The sequence below is a fragment of the Nyctereutes procyonoides genome, unplaced genomic scaffold, assembly GCF_905146905.1.
Source record: "Nyctereutes procyonoides isolate TBG_1078 unplaced genomic scaffold, NYPRO_anot_genome, whole genome shotgun sequence".
NCBI classification, from domain to species: domain Eukaryota; kingdom Metazoa; phylum Chordata; class Mammalia; order Carnivora; family Canidae; genus Nyctereutes; species Nyctereutes procyonoides.
In genome coordinates, this window is record NW_026575142.1 from 5,403,278 (window position 1) to 5,428,747 (window position 25,470).

The 25,470-nt window shown below is 36.6% G+C and overlaps 1 protein-coding gene across 3 annotated transcripts in view; it reads right to left on the bottom strand.

The window, feature by feature from the left end:
- Positions 1-25,470, bottom strand: part of DNAJC10 (DnaJ heat shock protein family (Hsp40) member C10) — a 55,404-nt gene that overhangs the window by 22,782 nt on the left and 7,152 nt on the right. For all 3 annotated transcript variants that reach the window (XM_055307981.1, XM_055307982.1, XM_055307980.1), the window contains 9 exons: positions 16,923-17,005; positions 16,341-16,472; positions 15,678-15,771; positions 14,537-14,614; positions 9,520-9,563; positions 8,710-8,847; positions 4,858-4,947; positions 3,976-4,089; positions 963-1,077 (listed from right to left, as the gene is read on the bottom strand). In XM_055307981.1, the coding sequence (XP_055163956.1) occupies positions 963-1,077; positions 3,976-4,089; positions 4,858-4,947; positions 8,710-8,847; positions 9,520-9,563; positions 14,537-14,614; positions 15,678-15,771; positions 16,341-16,472; positions 16,923-17,005 (888 nt within the window). The remainder of the gene's footprint in view (positions 1-962; positions 1,078-3,975; positions 4,090-4,857; positions 4,948-8,709; positions 8,848-9,519; positions 9,564-14,536; positions 14,615-15,677; positions 15,772-16,340; positions 16,473-16,922; positions 17,006-25,470) is intronic.

The following is a 25,470-nucleotide window of genomic DNA, read 5'->3' on the forward strand; positions in this document are numbered from 1 at the left end:
CTTAAATGACTGAGTCACCAAGGCACACCTCAAGTAAATCCAGTATCATCAGGGAAAAGCAGATCAAACCCACAATGAGATATCACCTTACACCTGTCGGAACACCTAATACCACAAAGACAAATGGGCAGAGCTGGCATGGATATAGAGAAAAAGAACCCTTGTGTGCTAAGGGAAATATAAATTGGTGCAGCCACTGTGGAAAACAGTAGATAGGTTCCCCCTAAAATAAAAAATGCCATACAATTCAATAATTCCACTATTATTTACCTTCAAAGAAATCAGAAACACTAATTTGAAAAGATATATGCACCCCTATGTTTACTGTAGCATTATTTGTAATAGCCAAGATATGGAAGCAATACAAGTGTCCGATAGATAAAGAAGATGTGTGTATGTATGTACACAGAAATACACACAAATGGAGTATTACTCAGCCATGAAAAAGTTGAAGATCTTGTCATTTGTGACCATATGGATGGACCTAGAATATATGATGCTAACTGAAATAAGTCTGAGAAGATAATTATCATAGGATTTCACTTATATGTGGAATCTCAAAAAACAAAACAAGTAGAAACAGACTCATAGATACAGAGAAGTTGGTGGTTACCGAAGGAGAGAGGGATGAGCAGATGGGCAAAATGGGTGAAATGGCATGGGAGTTATAGGCTTTGAGCTATGGAATGAATAAGTCATGGAGATGAAAGTACAGCATCGGAACAGAGTCACTAGTAATGTTAACAGCACCACGTGGTGACAGATGGTAACCACACCTGTGGTGAGCAAAGCATAATGCACATAATGTACACAATGAATCACTCTTGAACACCTGAAACTAATAAAACAGTGTGTCAACCTCATGCAAATTAAAGAATAATTTAAAAAACCAAAGTAAAATAATTAAAAAAAATTACTATTTGAAAATAAATACAATTTAAAAAAATTTCTTCCCTTCTTACCATGATGAATTTCATATTCTTTGGTCCCTTGCCCTTTAAATACTGCTAGACATGGCTGAAATACATACAGATTACTGCAGACGTCTGGTGCAGAGGAACAGTCAAACCTGCCAATCTAAAGTAGAAAATTTAATTTGATGAAAACAAAATCATATGCACATATTTTTAAAATATTTATAAAGAAATAACATTGCTCTAACCACAGTTTCTAAATAGAAATTAACTGGCCATGAAAATAAAAAATAGAAATAATGTATTTTATTATTTATTTTATTTTTATTTTTTAAAGATTTTATTTATTTATTTATGATAGAGAGAAGCAGAGACACAGGCAGAGGGAGAAGCAGGCTCCATGCCTGGAGCCCGACGCGGGACTCGATCCTGGGACTCCAGGATCATGCCCTGGGCCAAAGGCAGGCGCCAAACCGCTGAGCCACCCAGGGATCCCCAGAAATAATTAATTTAACATTTATTTATTTATTTTTTAATTTTTATTTATTTATTTATGACAGTCACAGAGAGAGAGAGAGAGAGAGGCAGAGACACAGGCAGGGGGAGAAGCAGGCTCCATGCACCGTGAGCCCGACGTGGGATTCGATCCCGGGTCTCCAGGATCGCGCCCTGGGCCAAAGGCAGGCGCTAAACCACTGCGCCACCCAGAGATCCCTTAATTTAACATTTAACAATGAAATTCAATTTAGTTAAGGAAAAAAAAAAAAAGCATCCTACAGTGTTCAAAAACCTTATAGAAAACCTTCTGGAAAATAGTCAGTTGTTTAAGAAATCCACTCTCCTAAATATATGGAGGATATCTGTATAACCTTAGAGTGGGGGAGAGAGAAAACTTTTTCAGACCCCAGAAGCAGAAATAATAAAGCAAAGGCTGACAGTTTCATACGGTGTAAAGGAAAACAGCCTAAAAAATGCTAGGAGGGAAATGATAAACCATGAAAAAATATCTGAAGATTTCAAAGGACCTACTAAGAAATAAAAGATAAACATCCTTTCAGAAGAAAGACTATGGGCCAGAGGCAGAGAGAGAAAATGGAGAAGAATGATTATTTGATAATAATCACAAAAAACTTTTTCAACCCCATTAGGAAGCAAATGAAAATGATAATTATTAACATATCACTTTCAGCCTATCAGAATGGTGATTAAAAAAATAACACTATCATGGTTGGCACAGACGTGGAGAAATGGTTACTGACATTGTAAGAATATATTCTGGAGGACACTGGTAATGAGGACAATTTAAGGAAAAACATAATCTTGGTTAAAAAAATTCTTCATACTGAATTTTTGCAGTATATATTTTTGATATAAAAAATAATGGAGACAATGTTAGTAAAAGAGGATTTACTGAACAACTATGGTGTAACTACCATATAGTGAAATACTACCTAGACTTCAGGGATGATGACATCCCTATGATGATAAATCTCTATATCCTGTGTTTAATAATGTGTTTGATATATTTATATACACGTGTATATGTTTATCATCTCTAAAGACCAGGAAGTACACTTGATATACACATATCTACACATGCACACAGGCCCATACACACACACATATACATGTTCATATTACACATACAAGCGTATACATGTATATATATATATACACACATATATCTACATCATGTAAAAAAACATAGGATACTGTCAAGTGAAAAATTTTACAGAAGAGAATACGGCAATTCCCCCCTCATCAGTGGTCTCGCTTTCCACAGTTTCAGTTCCCAACTGGTCAAACTGTACTCCAGCCAGAGGTATATGATTCTCCTCTCACATTGTCAGGTCGGTAGTAGCTTAACACCATACCACAATGCCTGTATCATTCACCTCACTTCTCAGCATGAAGGCATTTTTACCTGTAACTGCATACGTGAACTTTTTAAATAAAAACGGGCCTTGCTATGGCGGTGCCTGGATGGCGCAGTTAAGCATCTGACTCTCCTATCAATTCTCAAGGGTGAATTACAATATAGTAAGATACTTGGAGAGATACCATACATAACTTTCATGATAGTATACTATTACAGCTGTCCATTTTGTTATTATTGTTAATCTTTTTCTGTGCCTGATTTATGAATTAAACTTTATTATGGATACAGACGCACAGGAAAAAACATAGTATACGTAGGATTTGGTACTATCTGTGGTTTCAGGCATCCACTGGGGGCTTCAGAACATATCCCCTGCAGAAAAGAAAGAACTACTGTATAGTGAATCCATTTTTTGTTTGGGTTTTGTTTTTTAAGATTTATTTTAGGGAGAGAGAGAATGAGCGAGAACAGGGGGAGGGGTGGAGGGAGAGGGCAAGAGAAACTCCAACAGACTTCATGCTATGTGCAGAGCTGGACGTGGGGATTGATCTCACGACCCTGAGGATCACGACCTGGGCTGAAACCAAGAGTCAGATGCTTAACTGCGCCACCCAGGCACCCCTATAGTGAAATCCGTTTTTTTTTTTAAAAAGTTCATATACACAGTTACAGATACATCTAATGTGATGGCCATTACAATATGCATGTGTACACACATACACTTATGTCCACATACTAAAACATATGCAGAAAAAGTGTGAAAAGTTACACAGTAAATTTATAGTAGGGCTATTAACAGTCGTGGGAATATGGGTGATTTTTAAATAATTCATTTTTGTCCTCATTTATATATCCTAATTTTTAAACTATGAGTTCAAATTTATTACATAAAAAATAATTTAAAAAAGGGAACGATATCCTTCTACAGAATGCATTCCAGAAAAATTGTCTGATATAGGTAGATACACCAGCTACTCAAGAGCAATGAAAGCTAATTGCTTTCAGGTATCACTGTGGATTTTTAATAGAAAAACAAAATCACAACAGAAGAACAAAGGCACTTTGTGGTTTCTTAACCTAGTTTCAAATAAACATTTTTATGTTACTTAAAATATGATTTTATGTATTGAATTGGTAAGAAAGCACACCAGCAGAAGGCTTGGGAGAATGCATTTTTCTTACTTGAATATGTTCATTTTTAAGTAGAGTTTTTAGTTTCTTCAGCTCAGGATCATTTGAATTTTCGTGTTTTCCAAAATTAAAAAATAAGAGCCACCGATGATGAGCCAACCGATCCTTAGAAGTGATAAAAAGGGAAGAAGAATAATAAAATAACGTCAGAGTCAAGAAAGTCTAAGGGTTCTATTTTTTATTTCTTTGACTTAAAGTTAATTTTAGCCGTCATACCCATTACTTCGAAATACTGTCTAAAATTCAGACCCATTCATGCTTCTATTTTGTATTTCTTTGGAATGCTGCTATGTAAATCAATCCTAGATTAAAAGATAAAAATCACTAAATTATAAAATCTTAAAGCAGACAACTGTGCCAAAACAATATATGGTTTTAACAATATATAGCTAAAAAGTCGGAAGTAAGGAAGTAAGCCTTTTCAGCTTAGCAGAGTCTGGTAGGCAAACAGACTTAGCTCTGGGATCACGAAGCAGGAAAAAAAAAGATTTTACTACTAACTCAGTCTTTCTAGAGCTGCTTCTATTTAATTCTCAGTGAACAATATAAATAGTTCTGTAAGCAAGAACATAAAATTCTAAATCAGATCCAAAGCTGCTCCGTGACCAAAATCTTGGCTTTTCTGACACTCTCCCTGAGCCCTCCATTCAGGACTGGTTATATCATCCTCAACCGCAGACCGACCCTGAAGTTGCATCTCAGATTAGCTGATATACGCGTACATATACACATACACACATATACATATATACTATCCTTTGAAACTGCTACTTTCGCTCTAGTGATGAATAAATAAATGCTGATTTTAAAATGTTAAGACTTGAGATGTTACCAACATTTACTACCATTTATTATTATTAACGGAAATATTACCTCTAGCGTGTTTGCTGAAAGTAGTTCAAAGTCTGGAAGATTATGCATTATTTCCAAATATATTTCTTTAGCATCCAATGAGTTAAGGAACTAAAATAAGAGAATCATATTGTAATCTTTTAAATTAACATCCATTTATTTTAGTGTCTTTTCTCCATAGAACTCTTAATTAAAAAAATCACAAAAGTTAAAAACGGTTTTTAAGCTATTTATTCTAAAGGTATTTTTTAAAGTATATGGTATTTGGGCAACTAATAAAAACCTGTGTAACTGATCTGTTTCTTAAAAATACTGATGTTGATGTAAAATTCCATTATCTGGAATTTTCTCTTAATTGTGGTGTGCGTTCTATAATAATCCTCACAATAACCTGGAATAACCTCTGAATTATCGAGGAAAAAAACCTGTATTATGTGCAGATTAATTTTATGCTCATCATGTTCTGCAGAATGCCAACACTTTACAAAATTTTTAAAGACTTGGTAATTAAAACACTGGAATATTTGGTGATCCAAGACACTGCACACCCAAACAATAATAGGAATTAAGAATTTATACCTGGAAAGTTGAAGTATTCTTTACTGTAGGGATTTTCTGAAATAAAGTCCAAAAACCTAACCACCTAGGAGTTTTGCAGAGTAAAGCATCCTGATAAAGGCCTTATCTTAAAAGGTTTAAGGGAGACAGAGCATAAAGACTTCTAACTCTGGGAAATGAACTAAGGGTGGTGGAGGGGGAGGAGGGCGAGGGGTGGGGGTGAATGGGTGACGGGCACTGAGGGGGACACTTGACAGGATGAGACTGGGTGTTATTCTGTATGTTGGTAAACTGAACACCAATAAAAATTAATTTATTAAAAAAAAAGGTTTAAAACACAAAACAAGTGCAAAAGGCACACTTCCTTCCTAACAAATTTCCTTTCTTTCTGTCCACATTTTATCCTCCTATTTTTCTCACACTCTCCCCGCTCATGTAAATCTCAAAGAAAGCAGCCGTTACGACAACGATGAAGTAACGGGCACATCAGGAAAATGTATTTGGGAGCTGACCAAAAGCTTACTTATGAACCACCTGTGCCTGAGCTTCCAAGTACTACACCTGGAAGACCTGAAACTCCATTAAAAACTTGTAGTTTTGTCATGACAGTTCATGGTATTCAGAGCTTCCCTGTGCTCAGCATGAGAATAACCATATGGAAAGAACAATGGGTACAACATAAGAATAGAGAATAAAAGAAGTCAACTGACCTACGGGAAGAAGTGTACTGAGCTGAATGGATGGTGCCCACCCCAGATGGCAGGTGGGTCTTCTACTTTGATGACCTTTCTAAGTTTCTTCTCTTAAAACTTGTTTTCCTGTTTTTTTTTTTTTTTTTCTTAAATCTTAGGCCACAGTACTCCAGGTCATTGACATCCGTCACTTTTATTAGAAAGATTTTACTAAAAATACTCATACAGCAGCTTATATGAATATGTGGCTAATACACTAAAACCTCATTATAAACCTGTCACAGAGTAAAACTTGGTAGTTACGCTTACAAGGGATATGGTCTAGCCTCTGAATTTCTTCCTCCCTCCCTCCCTCTTAAAGTTATTTATTCATTATACACAGAACATATCCCCTATAAAATGTACATGCAAATCATTTTTAAAGGTGTAATGTGGTGTACATTTCTCAACTATAGAACATACTAAATCAGTCGGGACAATGTGCCTCAAAATAACCTAATTATAGAACCCAGAATTTTCTTTATTATCTAATGCAAAGTTACATGCTTACTTTTGGGATTATTTCCCAATATGTGTTTGGGGAGACAGAGTTTTCACAATTATAACTCCACTATATTACAATCACTGCACACTAAACCAGTTTATTACAGATTGAATTTTTTTTCATTACTGATGGAATGCAAACAGAAACACTGGGTACTTTTAAATGGCAGATAACCACAAAATTACCTTTGACAGTATATGGGGTTTTAGAATTACACTAGGATATGAGTGGTGTAAAACGCTGTTATAAATAATACATGCCCAAACAAGGAGGCCATGCTGTATGTAATGATTCACTATACTGTGTGGACCATTTATTAAATAAGTGAATTTTATCTGTTTTTCTCCCCAATTACCCAGTACAATTTTGTCCACAGTCAGGGCCTGATAAATAAATGTTTGCTGAATATACGTACTAGGAAAGAGGGAAGAGAAGGGCGTTCTTAGCTGGGTGTCAAGTATTATAATTGGAATTTACCTGGGAAAGACAGTGTTAAGGAAGACATAAACTACCTATGGCATAGAAATAAATGGAACTCACATGCCAACAAAACGAACCATTAAGCAGAAAACACTGCCACTGGAATAAACAAGGCGAGATTTGCCAACAGTGAAAATAGAACTGACTTTGAGGGATAACCAAGATGTTTATATTTGACCATACCTTTGCACACCCAATTCAGTTTGAGGCAACAGATGTTTTACTTTCCTAAAAACTTGAATGTTTTGAGGAGTGACAAGGACTACTTAATTCATCACTCCCTGTTATTACATTTCCGGTATCACTCATTTATGTCTCTCCTAAGTTTTCCTGAGTTTGCAGTTTTATATCAAAAAGCAGAAAGATCTACTAAAATAGGAGACTGTAGCACCGAAGGCAAGAATCTATACTAAGGGAATGAATGGGCATGCTTATGAACTGTGGCACAATATAAAATTTTCTTTAAGTGCAATCTGGCAAAACAAATTGAAATGAAAATTGCCAAGGCTATTTCATCTAAGCAGGTAACTAAAGAAGTGCACAAAGATGAACAACCATTGTTCATTACAACACTTCTTATACTCATGAAAAAGTATGTAACTTAAACATCAAAAGAGGACTGATTAAATTAGGTGATGGAATATGTCACATTTATTCATTTATTTATTATCATTATGTTTTTAAAGATTTTATTTATTTATTCATGAGAGACACACACAGAGAGAGAGAGAGAGAGAGAGGCAGAGACACAGGTAGAGGGAGAAGCAGGCTCCCTGCAAGGAGCCTGACACGGGGCTTGATCCTGGATCCCAGGATCATGCCCTGAGCCGAAGGCAGGCGCTCAACCACTGAGCCACCCAGCTGTCCTCTAAGTATGTCACATTTAGTCAGTGGATTGTAACTTACGGTTGTTGATTTATATATTTATGTGGAAGTATATCTAAATCCCTAGCACATAGTATGTAATATACATTGGCACAATATAGAGTGTCCACTATGTGCCAGATACTCCTCTAGGGATTTGAGGTATTATAATAAAAAGATTCAAACTTAAAAATACACTGTGGGAGAAAAATATAAATACAAATATATTAGTGTATATTACAAGGTGATAAAAGCTCAGGTAGCAGTGGAAGTGGATTTTAGAAAGATTATGACAGAGCCACAGATTCTCTTTGATAACTAGCTTGAATCTCTGTCTCCTCATTCATGAAATCAGGGAGGTGAACCATACAGTAGATATCCAAACTGAGTTTATACCAGAATCTAACTGGGTGGTTTACAGAAAAACAGATACCGAGTCCCAGCCAAACCTACCAATGATCTGTATTTTAATATTAGAAAATACACATATAAATACAGACCACTAAAAATTCACATGACCTAAGAATGTTTCCCATATTTCTGGGTTGTAAAATGTAATGGTCTATATCACTGTAAAAATAATCCTTATAATAGACTTTACTATTAAATTAAATATCTATTCTAAATACTTGTTTATTATAAATGGATTTGTTTCCTTGTTCACTGTTTACAAAATGATATATTATGTCTGAATGTGTGTGTTCACATATACATAAAGAAATTAGTAATTCATACCAAAACACTGCTTTTCTCTTTGTTATTTAAAGTGGCTCCAGGAGGAAAATAGGCAGTAGTACTTGTTGTAATATCCAAACTTTTACACAGGTTGTCCTGGGTGGCACAGTCCATCCATCCTACATTAACAAGACCGTCCTACAATGGAAAGAAATAGGTCACGTGTAAGTAAAAGAGAAAAGAGAAAGTTAAAGAGATTTAGCTTTATTTAAAAAACCCCAACTTTCTACTGTAAATTTAAAACATTTTTTAAAAGTTTACTCAAAAAATAAATGATGCAGATTTGAATTACATGATTAATAAAGTTGGCCTTATGGTATAAAAATTATAGCTAACAGACACAGACAACATATTTCTGAGCACACATAGATTTTTCACAATTTTCATAACTGATAAACTCCCAGGCTGCAAAGGGAAATCCGATAGTGTTAAAGTCAACAACATACAGATTATATTCCCCAACCATAATGTGATGAGAGGTAAATATACAACAAAATAACAACAAAACAGAACAGTAAGAAATAAAGTTTGGAGGTGACACAAACACTAATATATACCTCTTTGATTAAAGAAGAATTCATAATTAAATTACAGGATAGTTAGAAGTGAATAACAATGGAAACATCACATGTCAAATTTCTAATTAGGAAGAAAAGTTTTATAGCTATGAACACATTTATCAAAAAACAAAATTTACAAATAAGTGAGTTGAGTGTTTAAGAACCACAAAGATATACTTAGAATCAATTTTTAAGTATCTTTCTTATCTTTCTTAACGTGGCCATAGAGTTTTACAAAATAATTGCTTACCAACATGCCACTGAGCCTGAGTCGTGTCTGTGAAGTCAAACAGTCTAGAAAGGAAAAAAAAATTATGACATTAATTTTAGCTTTATTAAGTATGTACTTTCTTTTGCCTTCCCCCTCCAAATTACCACGTTAGTTCCAAGGCAACTGACTGGACTTCACTGGTAAACAGTGACACATTTACTAGGTAGATAGATACTGAGGCCCAAGTCTTACTCCACACATGCGCGCGCACATACACACACACACACACACGCACGCACATTTTTCCATTCTCTCCCCTTAGTTTCCCAGGATTTCTAGCTATAGGAAATCTCTTTGGGATCTTCTTCTCAAATCTCTGCTCCTATCAACAATCCCGTTTAACCAGGAGATCTCAAGGTTTTGGCAGAAATAAAATGCAATGGCTCTATTTGATAAAAATGTATAAAGAATCTTTAAATTTAGAATATAACAGTCCCTTTACTTATTTAATTTTAATTCCAGTAGTTAACAGTGTTAGTTTCAGGTGTACAATATAGGAATTCAGCAATTCTATACATTACAGTGCTCATCATGGTAAGTGTACTCTTTAATCTCCATTACTTATTTCACCCATTCCTCACCCACCTCCCCTCTGGTAACTATTAGTTTGTTCTCTGTACTTAAGAGTTCGTTCCTTGATGTCTCTTTTTTCCTGTTTCTTAAATTCCACATGTGAGTGAAATCATGTGGTATTGTCTTTCTCTGATTGAATTCTTTTATTTTTAAATATTTTATTTATTCATGAGAGAGACAAAGAGAGAGAGAGAGAGGCAGAGACACAGGCAGAGGAAGAAGCAGGCTCCATGCAGGGAGCCTGACGTGGGACTCGATCCCGGGTCTCCAGGATCATGCCCTGGGCTGAAGGCGGCGCTAACCCGCTGAGCCACCTGGGCTGCCTTTATTAATTTATTTTTATTTTTTAAAGATTTATTTATTTATTTATTCATGAGAGACCACACACACACACACACACACACACACAGAGAGAGAGAGAGAGAGAGAGAGAGAGAGAGGCAGAGACACAGGCAGAGGGAGAAGCAGGCTCCATGCAGGGAGCCCAACATGGGACTCAACTCCGGGTCTTTAGGACAACACCCTGGGCTGAAGGCAGGTGCTAAACAGCTGAGCCACCAGGGCTGCCCTCTGACTGAATTTCACTTAGGATTTTACTCTCTAGATCCATTTATGTTGTTGCCAATGGCAAGATTTCATTCTTTTTTAAATGGCTGAGTAACATTCCATTATATACATATATGCCACTTCTTTATTCATTCATCTCTTGATGGACACTTGGGCTGCTTCCATAATTTGGATATTATAACTAATGCTGCAATAAACACAGGAGGATATATATCTTTTTAAACTAGTGTTTTCATATTCTTTGGGCATAATTACCCAGTAGAGGAATTACTGGATCATATGGTAATTCTATTTTCAACTTTTGGAGGAACCTCCATATTGTCACAGTGGCTGCACAGGTTTGCATTCCCACCAACAGCACACAAGGGTTCCTTTTTCTCCACATCCTCACCCACACTTGTTTCTTGTGTTTTGATTTTAGCCATCCTGATAGGTGTCAGGTGTGAAATGCTCAACATAACTCATCTTTTTCATGTGTCGGTCACCTGTGTGTCTCCTTTGGTAAAATGTTCATATCTCCTCCCCATTTGTAAATTGGATTAGTTTTCTTTTTTTTTTAATTTTTAAAATTTTTTTGGATTATTTGTTTTTCTTGCGTGTGTGTTAAGTTGTAGAAATTCTTTTTTTTTTTCCTAAAGATTTATTTATCTATTTATCATAGACAGAGAGAGAGAGGCAGAGACACAGGAGGAGGGAGAAGCAGGCTCCACACCGGGAGCCTGATGTGGGAGTGGATCCCAGGACTCCAGGATCGCGCCCTGGGCCAAAGGCAGGCGCTAAACCGCTGAGCCACCCAGGGATCCCAAGTTGTAGAAGTTCTTTATGTGTTTTGGATACTACTTTTTTTTTTTTTTTTTGGATACTAATGCTTTATTGGATATGTCATTTGCAAATATCTTCTCCCATTCCATATGTACGTCTTTTAGTTTTGTTTCCTTTGCTGTGCAGAACACTTTTATTTTGATGTAGTCCCAACAGTTTGCTTTTGCTTTTGTTTCCCTTGCCTCAGAAGACATATCTAGAAAAATGTTACTGTGGCTGATGTCAGAGAAATTACTACCTGGGCTCTCTTTTAGGATTTTTTTATAGTCTCAGGTCTCATTTTTAGGTCCTTACTTCATTTTATTTTTGTGTATGGTGTAAGAAAGTGGTCCAGTTTTCCTAACACTATTTGCAGAAGAAACTGCCTTTTTCCCACTGCATATTCTTGCCTTTGTTGTAGATTAATTGATCATATAAGCATGGCTTTGTTTTTGGGCTCCCCATCATGCTCTATTGATCTGTGTCTATTTTTATGCTAGTACCACACTGTTTTGATTACTACAGCATTATAGACTATCTTGAAATCTGGGATTGTCATACCTCCAGTTTTGTTCTTTTTCAAGACTGCTTTGGCTACTTGGGGTCTTTGTGGTTCCATACAAATTTTAGGATTATTTGTTCTATTTCTTTGAAAAATGCTGTTGGGGGGATCCCTGGGTGGCGCAGCGGTTTGGCGCCTGCCTTTGGCCCAGGGCACGATCCTGGAGACCCGGGATCGAGTCCCACATCGGGCTCCCAGTGCATGGAGCCTGCTTCTCCCTCTGCCTGTGTCTCTGCCTCTCTCTCTCTCTCTGTGACTATCATAAATAAATAAAAAAAAAAAATTAAAAAAAAAAAGAAAAATGCTGTTGGTATTTTGATAGGGATTGCAGTAAATCTGTAGATGGATTTGGATAGAATGGAGATTTTAACAATAGTTGTTCTTCCAATGAGTATGGAATAATGTCTTTCCACTTATAGCATCTTCAGTTTCTTTCAACAATGTTTTATGGTTTTTAGAATACAGGACTCTCACCTCTTTGGCTAAGTTTATTCTTAAGTACTTCATTATTCTTGGTGCAATTCTAAATGGAATTATTTTCTTAATTTCTTTCTGTTGCTTCATTATTAGGGTATAGAAATGCAACAGATTTCTGCATATCGATTTTGTATCCTACAACTTTACTGAATTCATTTATCAGTACTAGTAGTTTTTGATACTGAGTATCATGTCATCTGCAAATAGTGAAAGTTTTACTTCTTTCTTACTGATCTGGATGTCTTTTATTTCTTTTTCTTATCTGACTGCTGTGGCTAGAACTTCCAGTACTATATTGAATAAAAGTGGTGAGAATGGACATTCTTGTCTTGGCCCTGACCTAAGGAAGGAAGCTCTTAATTTGTTACCATTGAGTATGGTGTTAGCTGTAGCTTAGCATATGGCCTTTATTATGCTGAAATATGTTCCTTCCAAACCTACTTTGTTGTAGACTTTTATCATGAATGGATGTCGAACTGTGTCAAAAGCCTGCATCTACTGAAATGATCATACAGTTTTTATCTTCTCTCTTGCTGGTATGATGTATCACACTGACTGATTTGCTCATGTTGAACCACCCTTGCATCCCAGGAATAAATCCCACTTGATCACACTGAATAATTTTTTTTAGTATATTGTTGGACTTGATTGCTAATATTTTGTTGAGGATTTTTCATCTATGTTCATCAGAGATATTGGCCTATAGCTCTCTCTCTCTCTTTTTTTTTTTTTTTTGTAGTGTCTTCTGATGTTGGTATCAGGATAATGCTGGCCTCACAGTACGAATATGTGAGTTTTCCTTCCTAAAATATAATCTTAAAATAACTTCATCATTTTCATGAAAGCTTTTAAATATGAATACTAGGACACAATAAGACAGATTTAGAAGCAAGGAAACTATAATACTGCAGAACTATAAAGACAGGTAAAATCAATCTACCTGGGATGAAAAGTAAAAGAATGCCAGAAAGTTTAAAAAGTTTTCTAAATGTGTGGAATGAATAGAAATCTGTGCATTAGGCCAAAAGGAAGCAAAATCCCTCAATGATAGACTAAATTAAGGGTTTTGATGGCACTTCCTAACATGGGCCTTACAGGATGGGGTGAGTGGTTGATTTTGGCTTCACGGCAATTTATTCTCAATAAGCAGCAGGAAGCTGATGGGGTTCCTTTGGGTTAAAGACCCATTTTTGGGATTAAACATATGATAATGTGTTAATGAACTGGGCATTCTGTAATCCTGGGGCTGATTTTTAACTAATCTCATTGTTTGAATAGAGTTTATAATTTGTGGTTTGGCACACAGAGTATTGAATTTTCAGATTAATTTGCTGATGGAAAGGTTCCTAGAAATGGAACATTGTCATCTTCAAGTATATAATTTTATAAGGCAAATATGTATATATTTGTGATATGTTAAGAATGAGGCAAAGTCTGTAATACCAAAAAATTATTTTGGGAGGGTTACACCTGTCAACACTAATTTTTGCAAACATCTGTGGCTATCTGAAGGTACAATTTATAATAATTAAGCTGAAAAACTTGTCCACCAAAGTCATAAATGAACTTTAACACACTAATAATTTTATAATTTATGTGTAAATTAATAAAAATATAAGTATTCATTAAATAAATTGTCATCGGATATAAACTGTAGCTTGAGGTACTGAGTCAATCATAGTAGCATACTTAATGCTGACAGCTGGTCAAAGGGTATCAGCTTCCTGTTATAAGATTAATATGTTCTGGGAATGTGATGTACAGCATGGTAGATTTTAAATGTTCTTAGCATGAAAGAGAAACAGCACTTATATGACAGGAGGGTGGTGTCAGCAAATGCTATGATGGATCATTTTGCAATATGTAAGTGTACCAACAGGTCGTATACCCTTAAGTTATATAATGTTACATGACAATTATATCTCAATAAAGCTGGTAAAAAGAATAAAAAGACTGTCACCTAAAAAATTAAATACTTGGCTTCTTCATCATTAACAAAATAATGAATAAAATTACCTCCGCCTTTGGAACAAAAAGTGATCAACCAACCGACACCAGCAGCAAAAGCAGTTTGTATGGAGTTAACAAAATTTCCTAAGAAGAAAATAAAGCAAATTTCTGATTATCTATTACTTGAATTCAGGAATTCATAAAAGTCCTCTTGAAGCACACTGAATTCCTACACTGACTTTCCATTGTTTTCATCATATAAAATCTAAATTCATTATTTCATCAAGAAAGAAATCGGTAACTAAGATTCGTATGAAGGCCCATGTGATCTGAGCTTTGTCTACCCATGTAGCTCGCTGTGTTTTTCCCCATATCACAATACCCAACCACCTGTCTTTTCGTTAGACTCGGTGAAGTACCGCCAGTTTACCACATTCACAGGGATCTCTGAAGGCTTCCTCCTCATTTTCATGACAGACTGGTCTGACTTCATTCAAGAAGTATTTTTTAATCCTTCCTCTTTTTCCCATCTGTTTTTTTTTTTTTATGTTCTTCATGTTTCTCTAAGAATTGCCTCTATCATAATTACTACATTGCATTAATGGTTTACTAATGCCTTCCTTGCTAAAATAATGAGGTCCTTGAAGCAGGGATTACATATTATTGCAGCCCCAACATGTAACAGTTTCAGAGACATGAGTTGTACTCACTGAATGATGTGAGTATCTTACTAGATGTGAGTACTATCATTTCATGGGTATCATAGAGTAGTTAACCCACCTAAAGCCACTTGATGAATCAGAAGTCTAAGGTTAGAGGAAAGAGTTTTTCAACTTTAAAATTAAACTGGATAGGGAGGAAGTCACTGCCTGATACAGTACATTTATGAAAGCAATAAAACACCTGGTTAACTAAACATTTAGCTGCACTTTAAAAGCTGCTATCCCACCTAGCATCACATTTTTTATTTCTCACATCTTAACTATTTTAGTTTCTAAACAAACATGATTCATTTGTTAAATACCAACTATTTAGCAGAACAAATGACAAAATTCCCTTCTAAAAAGCATGGAAAAGATACTTTAAAAATTTTAATATTATGACCAACATGTTAAAACTGTTATTTAAAAAAAAAAACACAAACCCCAACAAAACGCCAATTTCAAAGTATCCTGGAAAATCAAACAAATGAAGACAATAAAATTACCTGTCCATAATTCTGTCACTGTGCTTCTAACATGCTGCATGGCGAAACTCACTAAACTTTCCTTGGATCTGTCACCATGGTATTTCACTGCGGCCTATTTTTTTTATAAAATGAAAAACATCTTCTATTATTTCTTTCAAAAACTCATTAAAATAATACCAAATACTTTTAACTGTACATTATTTTGAATACAATGAGATTAATCTCTTAATAGTACAGTGTATTTCCAAATAATATCCTAAGCATCTTGGTTGCACAGATTCTATTAGAGACATTTTAATAACACCAGTTTTCTAGTTTCTGTTTTATCACTTAAAACTGGAAAAAAACTAGAAAAAAGGGGATATTAGAACTTTATATGCAATGAGACAACGTAAAATATTTTGTGACCTATAAAGTACAATATTCACACTGGTTCACTTGTGTTAAGACAGAAACTGATGGTAAACATTTAATTTTGAAATAAAGAAAGGTCAAAGTAATGGCATTTAAAAAGCATTCACAGTATGATTCAAAATATTTATTATGCCTAGACCTAGTTAGATGGCACCTAAAATCAGATTTAAAAATCAAAACATTCTACAAAATCATGTATTGTGTTTTCTCTAGTATTTTCCTTGTCAGAAAGTTCCAAATGAAAAAAACACCGACTTTACCCCTTACCATTCCAGACCTAAAAATGAAGAGGCTGGGATAACTGTTGACTCCTTTCATTCGGCAAAGCATTCTATCATCACCACAGTTAACGGCACCAATTCGAAGTAATCCATCCACTTCTTTAGCAAAGTCTCTCCACTATGAGGAAAAAAAGAACAAGTATTTCCATGATAAGATAATTTTTCGTTAACACTCTTCAAGCTGTACACTCTTTCTTTTTTTTTTTTTTAAAGATTTTTAATTTATTTATTCATGAGAGACACAGAGAGAGAGGCAGAGACAGAGACAGAGACAGAGGGAGAAGTAGGCTCCATGCAGGAAGCCTGATGTGGGTGGGCCTCAATCCCGGGACCCCAGGATCATGCCCCAAGCCCAAAGGCAGATGCTCAACCTCTGAGCCACCCCACTGTCCCAAACTGTACATTCTTAAAAGGAGAGTAATTTTATCAAATAAAACCATACATGTGTCAAAGTATTTGATAATTGATAGTTATCATTACTATTAATAGAAAAAAATCCTAACATATTTAAAGAACACTCAACAGATTAGAATAAAACTTAAAAAATCAGGATGTAAAAAATACATACCGTGGGAGCTAAATCATGGCAGTGTGAACATCCCGGGGAGTAAAAGTTCACAAACCACAGTTCTCCAGAATTAACAGCAGCATCTAAAGTACATAAAACCGAAACAGCTTAGAATTATTTACTAAAGATTCATGCTTATTTTAGTTAAAATTTTGTTGGGATTAGAAGAAGATACTCATATACTACCTTTGTCATTTTCTGTATAAGTTTTTTTTTTTTTAATAAAAAAGAGAACATATTATAGTTGACCCTTGAACAACATGGGCTTGGATTTTTCTTGATATAGTACTGTAAATGTTTTTTGTCTTCCTTATGATTTTAATAAGTTTTCTGTATTGTATAAATACAGTCTATAACATATATACGGAATACGTGTTAAACAACTGTTATGTTACTACAAAGCTTCTAGTCAACAGAAGGGTATTAGTAGTTACGTGTGGGATTTTCAACTGCGTGAGGGGTCAGTATCCCTAAGCCTTGCGTTGTTCAAGGGTCAACTGTGTATCAACTGTCTAACAACATCTTAAAAAAAACTCCTCTGGGCACCTACTTGAATAAGACCAACCCTGACCTGTAAGACACTTGTCACTATGAAGCTGTGAGAAGAAGTGGCATAAGGAATTGGCAGCCAAACCTCAGACAAGAGTTTGTATGGATGAGAGAAATGAAGAAGACATACAGTGAGAGACAGAAATTTAAGTTCATCAACTATCTGCAGCACAGGATAAATACCTGGGTCAATCAGTTCTGACAGCTACCTCAAATTCTGAAAGAATGAAATAAAAGAACTACACAACATAGTAAAGACTGTGGGGATTAAATTTAATCTTTGTCCTTAAATAAGTCATATACCTTGGAAAAATATATTATTAGAAAAGCATTAGATCAAAGTTTTTAACAATTTAAGACACAAATACATATTTGCTAAAATAACAGATCTGAATACCACATGATATCCAGCCAACAATACATTATGCATTATAATCTATAAAATGACTGATGTAAACTCTAAGAAGAGAACATAGGCAGTAATTTCTTTGACACTGGCTGCAGCAACATTGTTCTAGATATACCACCTAAGGCAAGGGAAACAAAAGCAAAAATAAACTACTGGGATTATATCAGAACAAAAAGTTTTGCATAGCAAAGAAAACCATCAACAAAATAAGCAACCTCCTAAATTGGAGGAGATAGTTACAAATGGTATATCTGATAAAGGGTTAATATCCAAAATATATAAAATATTTATACAACCCAACACCGAAAAAATACATAATCTGATTAAAAATGCAGAGGATCTGAATATTTTTCCAAAGAAGACATACAGATAGCCATTAGACATATGAAAATATGGTTCCACATCACCAATCATCAGAGAAAGGCAAATCATAACCACTGTGAGATACCACTTTACATCTGTCAGAACAGCTCGAGTCAAGAAGACAAGAGATAACAATGTTGGCAAGGGTGTGGAGAAAAAGGAACCCTCGTACATGTGGATGAGAATGTAAAGTGTACGGGGCTGTTCCTCAAAAAACTAAAAATAGAAATACCATCTGATCCAACAGTTTCCGAGTATTTACCTAAAAAAACCCAAAAACACTAATTTGAAAGATAACATGCACCTTTTTGGTTATTGCAGCATTATTTATAATAGCCAAGATATGGAAGCAGCCCAAGTGTCCACTGATAGATTAATAGGTTAAAAAAATCTTCCATATACAATGGAAGATTAGCCATAAAAGGGATGAAACTCTGCCATTTGTGACAATACAGATGGACCTAAAGGGTATTATGCTAAGTGAAGTCAGAGAAAAATAAACACCATATGATTTCACTTACATGTGCGATCTAAATAATACAGCAGATGAATCAACAAACAAAAAGTAGAATCAGACACAGGAGTACAAACTGATGGTCCCCAGTGGGGGAGGAAGGTGGGTGGGAAAGGGCAAAATGGGAAGGGACAGGGGAGTTATGGGCTGCCAGTTATGGAATAAGTAAGTCCTGGGAATAAGAGACACAGTTATAGAGACTGCATCTGTGGGGCTGTAACAGCACTGCACGGGGACAGATGGTGGCTACACGTGTGAGGAGCGTGGCATACCTACAGAGCTGTTGGACGCTATGATGTATACCTGAAGTTAACACTGTATGTCAACTATACTCAAAAAAACAACACAATTTTTTTTTTTTAACTCTGTAAGGATGCACTCAACATTTAAGATGAAAAAGTGAAGACAATTTGCTTTTGGTTGAAATGTTTCTGTATAATTCCATATCAAAATCACTTAATAGTAATTTTTAAATAAAAGTTTCATAAATTATATGAGTAACTTATTGTAAGATATCAAAACATACTATTTTAAATATGTATAACCAATTCACATTAAATAGAAACATGCTCAAGACTCAATGTTCACTTTCAATGATAAGACATAGATCTGTGGGAAAAAGTTAATCTGTACATTACTGATAAAGTGTATAATTTAGGATTTTATCAGCTGATCCCTGGCAATGTTTAGAAAATGTGACTAAAGAGATGGTTAAAATGTGACTAAGAGATGGTTGAGATAATTGCCACTAACACTTGCCATTAATATCTACACAACTAAGCTAATAACTCGTTAGCCCAGAAAAATGTAAATATAGGATGAGGTCACAAAGGCATGAGATAACAGAGATCCAAGAGTTAAAAGCATCGATTACTGAGCAAGAGAAAACTAAATGTACAAGTATAGGGTCAATAAGAAAACACTGATGAATAACTCTAATGCTGATAGGTTCATTTCCTTTAAGAAAAAAAAAAGAGCAGCACAAGCATGGGCTTTAAGGGGAACCTGAGTTGAGTGTTACGTCCTGACTCTGGTATGGTGTCAGTCAGGAAGGGTTATGCTATAGGAAACAAATGATTCCAGTCATGTCATGGGCTGACAATGAAGGTTTACTCTACCGTCTATACTGAGTTAGCCGCAACTCGCCTCCGTCTCTTTCACCACTGACCCCAGGCTGGTGGAGCAGGCTCTACCTTGAACACCAATATTTTTCACAACAGAGCAGAATGGTAAACCACACGCTGGCTCTTAAAGCTTCTGCCCAGAAGTGGCTTCTGCTCGCACTTCACAGGCCAACGCAAGTCACATGGTCATGCCTGAGGTCTACATCCTGAGTGGGATGTGTAATTCTCCCTCCTAGAGAGGCACTTCACAAAGAAACAATCAATGTGAATAAATATAGTAAAATATACCACAAACACCTATTAACTGAACCTAGGCATGTAATTTTTCTCCCCCTGAAATGCAGTTTGTAATTTGTGGAAAAAAAACCCTAATATCATTACTGAGGTTTGTTGTCAAGATTAAATATGGTGTTAATTGTGTGGAATAGGAACAGACACTCACAAATTATAGCAATGTTTTATTATTCTCTTCTAGTTACCTACAAAACATTCTTATAGTACGACTACATATTATTTGATAGGACTTCAAGAACTCACACAGAAGCAGCACAGGACCTGCTGGCAGACTGCACGGCTGTGAAATCAACAGCAGCTCCATGAAACTGCACATTAAAAAAAAATTTTGCCACAATTCTTATCCCTCAGGGTGAAGACTTTTAAGAGAGGATTATTCATTCATTGATTCATTTTATTTTTGAGAAATAATTTACTCCTTGATGTATTACGGAAAAAAATGAGAAAATTTAGGGTATTAGTTAAGGAAGTTTGAGTCATTATTCCAAATGGTAGAATTTCATCTTTCTTGGCTCAAGGAGAAGATTCTCAAAAGGAGCCTAAATCAATGAGAAGCAATCCAGTATAGCTGAGATCTCCAAAACCTTACCAAGAATCCAGTTATTGCACACACCCTTGCAAAATGGGCCTCAAATGCCCAGAAGTTCATCTTATGTGGGCTATGCTTTGCATCATTTCCACACTGAACGGGCAGTCTTGTTAGATGCCCTCACATCTTGTATAACTAGAGTAAGTATGTGTGTGTGGTTCATATAAACAAGACCCTAGGGGGATCCCTGGGTGGCGCAGCGGTTTGGCGCCTGCCTTTGGCCCAGGGCGCGATCCTGGAGACCCGGGATGGAATCCCACGTCAGGCTCCCGGTGCATGGAGCCTGCTTCTCCCTCTGCCTGTGTCTCTGCCTCTCTCTCTCTCTCTGTGACTATCATCAATAAATAAATAAAAATTAAAAAAAAAAAAAAAAAAAAAAACCAAGACCCTGCCATTAACACTAACTAACTAACACTAACACTAACTCCCAAGAAGAGTTCTCTGACAAACCCTAACTGAACAAAATCCTAGATTTCACTTTGCTAGGAGAGGATGGGGATTAAAAAAAAAAAAAGAAAGAAAAAGAAAACAAAGAGGGAGAGAGAGGTGCTGTGAGCTCCTCTCTGGAGCTTGTCTAGAAAAGGATGCCTGTGTTGTGTACGTACTATTCAGAATGACAGTGAAAGTCAGAGATGTCCTCTGCATTTGCAGATACTGTCTAGAATTTGCTTATAATGACTGATATCACATTTCTCTGTGACATAGGAAAAGACAATACGCACCATGTTTAATGGGATGAGGACAGTTTTAAAGCTTTCAAAGTGGAATTTATTAATCACATTTTCTTTTTCTGTACTATAAACATTCTAGAGTTCACTCCTGATAAAAGTGAACTATGTAATTTGGACTAATTCTCCCACTACAGCTACAAAATTGGGCAAAACAGAAAAGATTTCTGTTGAAAGCATCAGACCATCACCAATACAGCGAAGGATCAGGGGGCCCAAAGTACGGGAGGAGGTGGAAATCACAGAGCTGGTGTTTGCCACCTGGAGAATAGGTCGTTACTAGGCAAGAAACTGAGCCAGCTTTCAATATATTCATGAGTGCGGGGCACCCCTAAGAAAGGGCCCTGTAAATACAGAGGAACCGGAAAGTGACCAGTCCTCTCCAAGTCCAAACCCCAGCTTTTGAATCCTTTCAGTTTGGATAAAACTGATCTGACTGATCATTAATAATTACTCGGCTTGCAAGTTCAGTTCCTCCAATTGTTCAGTTCCTCCAATTCTATCTGTGATTGCAGTGCCGGCGAGCAGATGAGCGACGATGACGACGGCCATCCAGGAATCCCACAGGTTCACCCGACTGCGTGCAGCACTTCTGTTTCTGTCAGCTCATGACATGGGGCTCAGTTCTGCCTACCAACAATCCAAAACTGAGCAAATTTTTTTTTTTATTCTCTTTGTACAGAAGGTATGTCTTGTATTCACTTTACCCAGAGCTCATTCGAGTGTTCATGTAGGAGACTATTAAAGTGATGCACTGAATATCTACTTCGTAGGTCTGAGCTCACCAACCAGATGTAGAAAATACGAATAAATCCAATTCTAGGTCAGAAGAAACTGATCAAAATCAAATGACTATACTATATCTTTGATAATGACAATACATGAGAAATACTCTGTGTTATTTTTTGCAGCTAGTATGCTATTTTTGTTTTCTAAATTAAATAAGATTTGTAATAGAACAAAATAAAATTGACACTTGAGGTAAAATATATTGATTGGAAATACAAAAGAGTAATTCTATTTTATTATACCTGTACAAACTCTGCAAGTGTAAGAATCTAATCCAATATTTAAGGTTTTCTAAAATGCAATGGAAAGTTACAATAGAACTGTATCTTTATGTCCATTTTCACATAAATCAGAGTCAAAAATAAATCTGCTTCTAAAATAACCACAAAGTTACCCGAAACTCTGAAATCCAAAAACTCCCAAACTGGGAATTTATCTGCAAGTTTGCAGCAAGTTCCCCTAACACCCAAACCTGTCTTGAACTGATCTGGGGCTAAATGTTATTTTTACTTTCTTTTTTTTTCTTTTTTTAGCGTACATACTTATATATTTATCTGCAGAAATATTAATGCTCCCATCTCTCCTGAATCTATTTAAACCTGCCCCCTTAGAGACTTCCGAGGATCCTAATAAGCCCTAAATTTCTTAGGTTCCCTGGACTAAGGCTGAATTGCAAGCCATAGAGTCTCCTAAAGTGAGAAAGGACCCATTAGGTCTGCTGAAGATTTTAGTAGTTACTCAAACTTACCAACCTGGTTTCTCAGATACATGTATCAGTTAGTCTACCTGCTTGTTCACAAAGGCCAGGCCAAACCCTGGATGAAACTAGCCTAATGGGAACATCCTGAAAGGGATTCAGAGAAACAGGCCCCCTAACTTTTGGCAAGACGTGAGAACACTTGGCTGGAAACCTCCACTGTGCCTTTCCTAAGCCTGTTAATTGGAAAAAAATTCAGACTCACACACAAAAGCCTGATGAGCCTGTTCATGACTACTGCAATCAATTTCAAAGTACCTTTTTTTTTTTTCCAAATTATTTTTAAAGAAAATTCTGATCTTGCTGTGCGTGTTGAATCCATATAGATAGCATTTAACTTTATGCTTATTAGCAGGCTGAACTGGGGTTTCTCTTTTAGTTAAAAGAACCAAGAAAAGATGAGAAACTATGTCCACTCCAGGGTTAATTTGGCAAACCAGCTCACTTGCACCCTATATGAGTCACTTCAAAGACTGCTAAAATTCTTAATTTTCAACCCCAGAAAATGAAAGCCTCTCAGCAAAACCAAAAACCTCCTAATTTCTGCTATTACTGCAAAAAGCCAGGAGATTGGGAGAAAGGCTATTATCCTCCTAAGCGCTTCAGATGTCTTCGGCCCTCTAGCTACCTCTCCAGTGTCCTGCTAATTCCCAGCGATGGGGTTCCAAGGAACCACAAGGGGTCTTCCCCACCCTCCCACTTAACCAGCTTGGAGAAACTACTCTCCAGATTGGGAATGAGTTTTTCCCTGTCCTCGACACCACAGCTACTGTGTTGGTGCTCAACCTCACTGCTATAAAGTAAAGCCGCCTCAGAGTTCTACAACAGCTCAAATAGTGGGGGTGTCTAATCAGCCCCAACAGGTTCCTATCTCTGACATCCCACTCATTTACCAGGCCAAGATTTTTTTTTTTAAGATTTTGTTTATTTACTCATGAGAGACAGAGAGAGAGAAGAGAGAGAGAGGGACAGAGACACAGGCAGAGGGAGAAGCAGGCTTCATGCAGGGAGCCTGACGTGGGACTCGATCCCAGGTCTCCAGGATCAGGCCCTGGGCTGAAGGTGGCGCTAAACCTCTGAGCGACCGGGGCTGCCCCAGGCCAAGATTTCTTAGAAAAATATTATGCCAGAATTCCTTTCTTCCAAAAGGGAGAAATAGTTTTACAGTTTGACTGTGGTAATTAAAGCAGCCAACCAGGTGAATTAAATGACCCTTTGACATCTTTTATTTGCTCTGACGGTACATAGAGGAGTCTGGGGACCAGGATCATCTGTCTTTATTGGATCAGCTACTGTCCGCTTTAAGGGCAAGATCTTCGACTAATATGGGCAGAATCCACAGCGCATCCCCCAGTGAGATTCAAATGAGATCCCTCAGAAGATCTCCCCAGGTTAATGAGCACCCTATAAGTAAAGAAGCCCTTCAAGGCATCAAGCCCATAACAGAAGATCACAGGCTCAGGGCCTCATTATTCCCAGAATAACCGAAGATGGAGGTTTGCTCAGGACCTCCACGCAACAAGTACCACTGTAATCACTGGGTACGCAGCTGTCCTTAACCCCCACATACTACTCATGTCCATTCCCACAAAAGCATGGTAGCTGGTCTATGCAGGACACTTTTAGTATTCCAGTCGCTAAGGCCATCTGGAGGAACAGAAATACACCTGGACGGTAATGTCCTAGGGTATCCCGGAGAGGTTCTTCCCGACCTGGAGAGCTGATTTGGACGACACCAAGTTTTCTGCAGGCTTTAATTTGTTATAATAGCAGATTATTTGCTTCTCTGCTGCCTTCTCCAACCTCTTCATAGGAAGACAGCATCTACCCCTCAAAACTTGTGGACTTAAGGGACATAAAGTCTTCAAAAAAAAAAAAAAAAACCTGCCATTTTACTCAAATCTATTCAAGATCTCAGAAGAAGGTCTATATTTGAATTCAGGTAGCAGTTACTACATCCTGCACTTCCCCCAAATCTAAAACTAATCTCTAATTAAAAGGTTTTCCTGGACTCACTGGACACTGTTGAAAGTTGATTCCAACCTTCTCTCTTCAGGCTCAGTATGCCTTACCAAAAAAAAAAAAAAAAGACAAACCTGACCCTGCTACTTGGAAAGACTGGACAGATACAGCTTTTGGGACTTTAAAAAGCCTGTTGCTTTTCGACATCCAACTTCCCTTTTTCCTCTGCATGTGAGAGAGAGGGAAGGTTTTGTCTGCATTTCCCAAGCCTCTGCAATAGGAGGAAACCTCTTCTTTTGGTTATGGCCTTTTGGAAATAGCCTCATAGTGATCCTGTGATCAAATTAACTATTTACCTGTTTTTTTCTAAAGGGTTAGAAGGTTCAGAATTCACAAGTCTGCCTTTTATCTGATGTATTATCTGACTCTGGAACTCTTATCCAATTCATGGTCTCTGAATTTGCAACCTT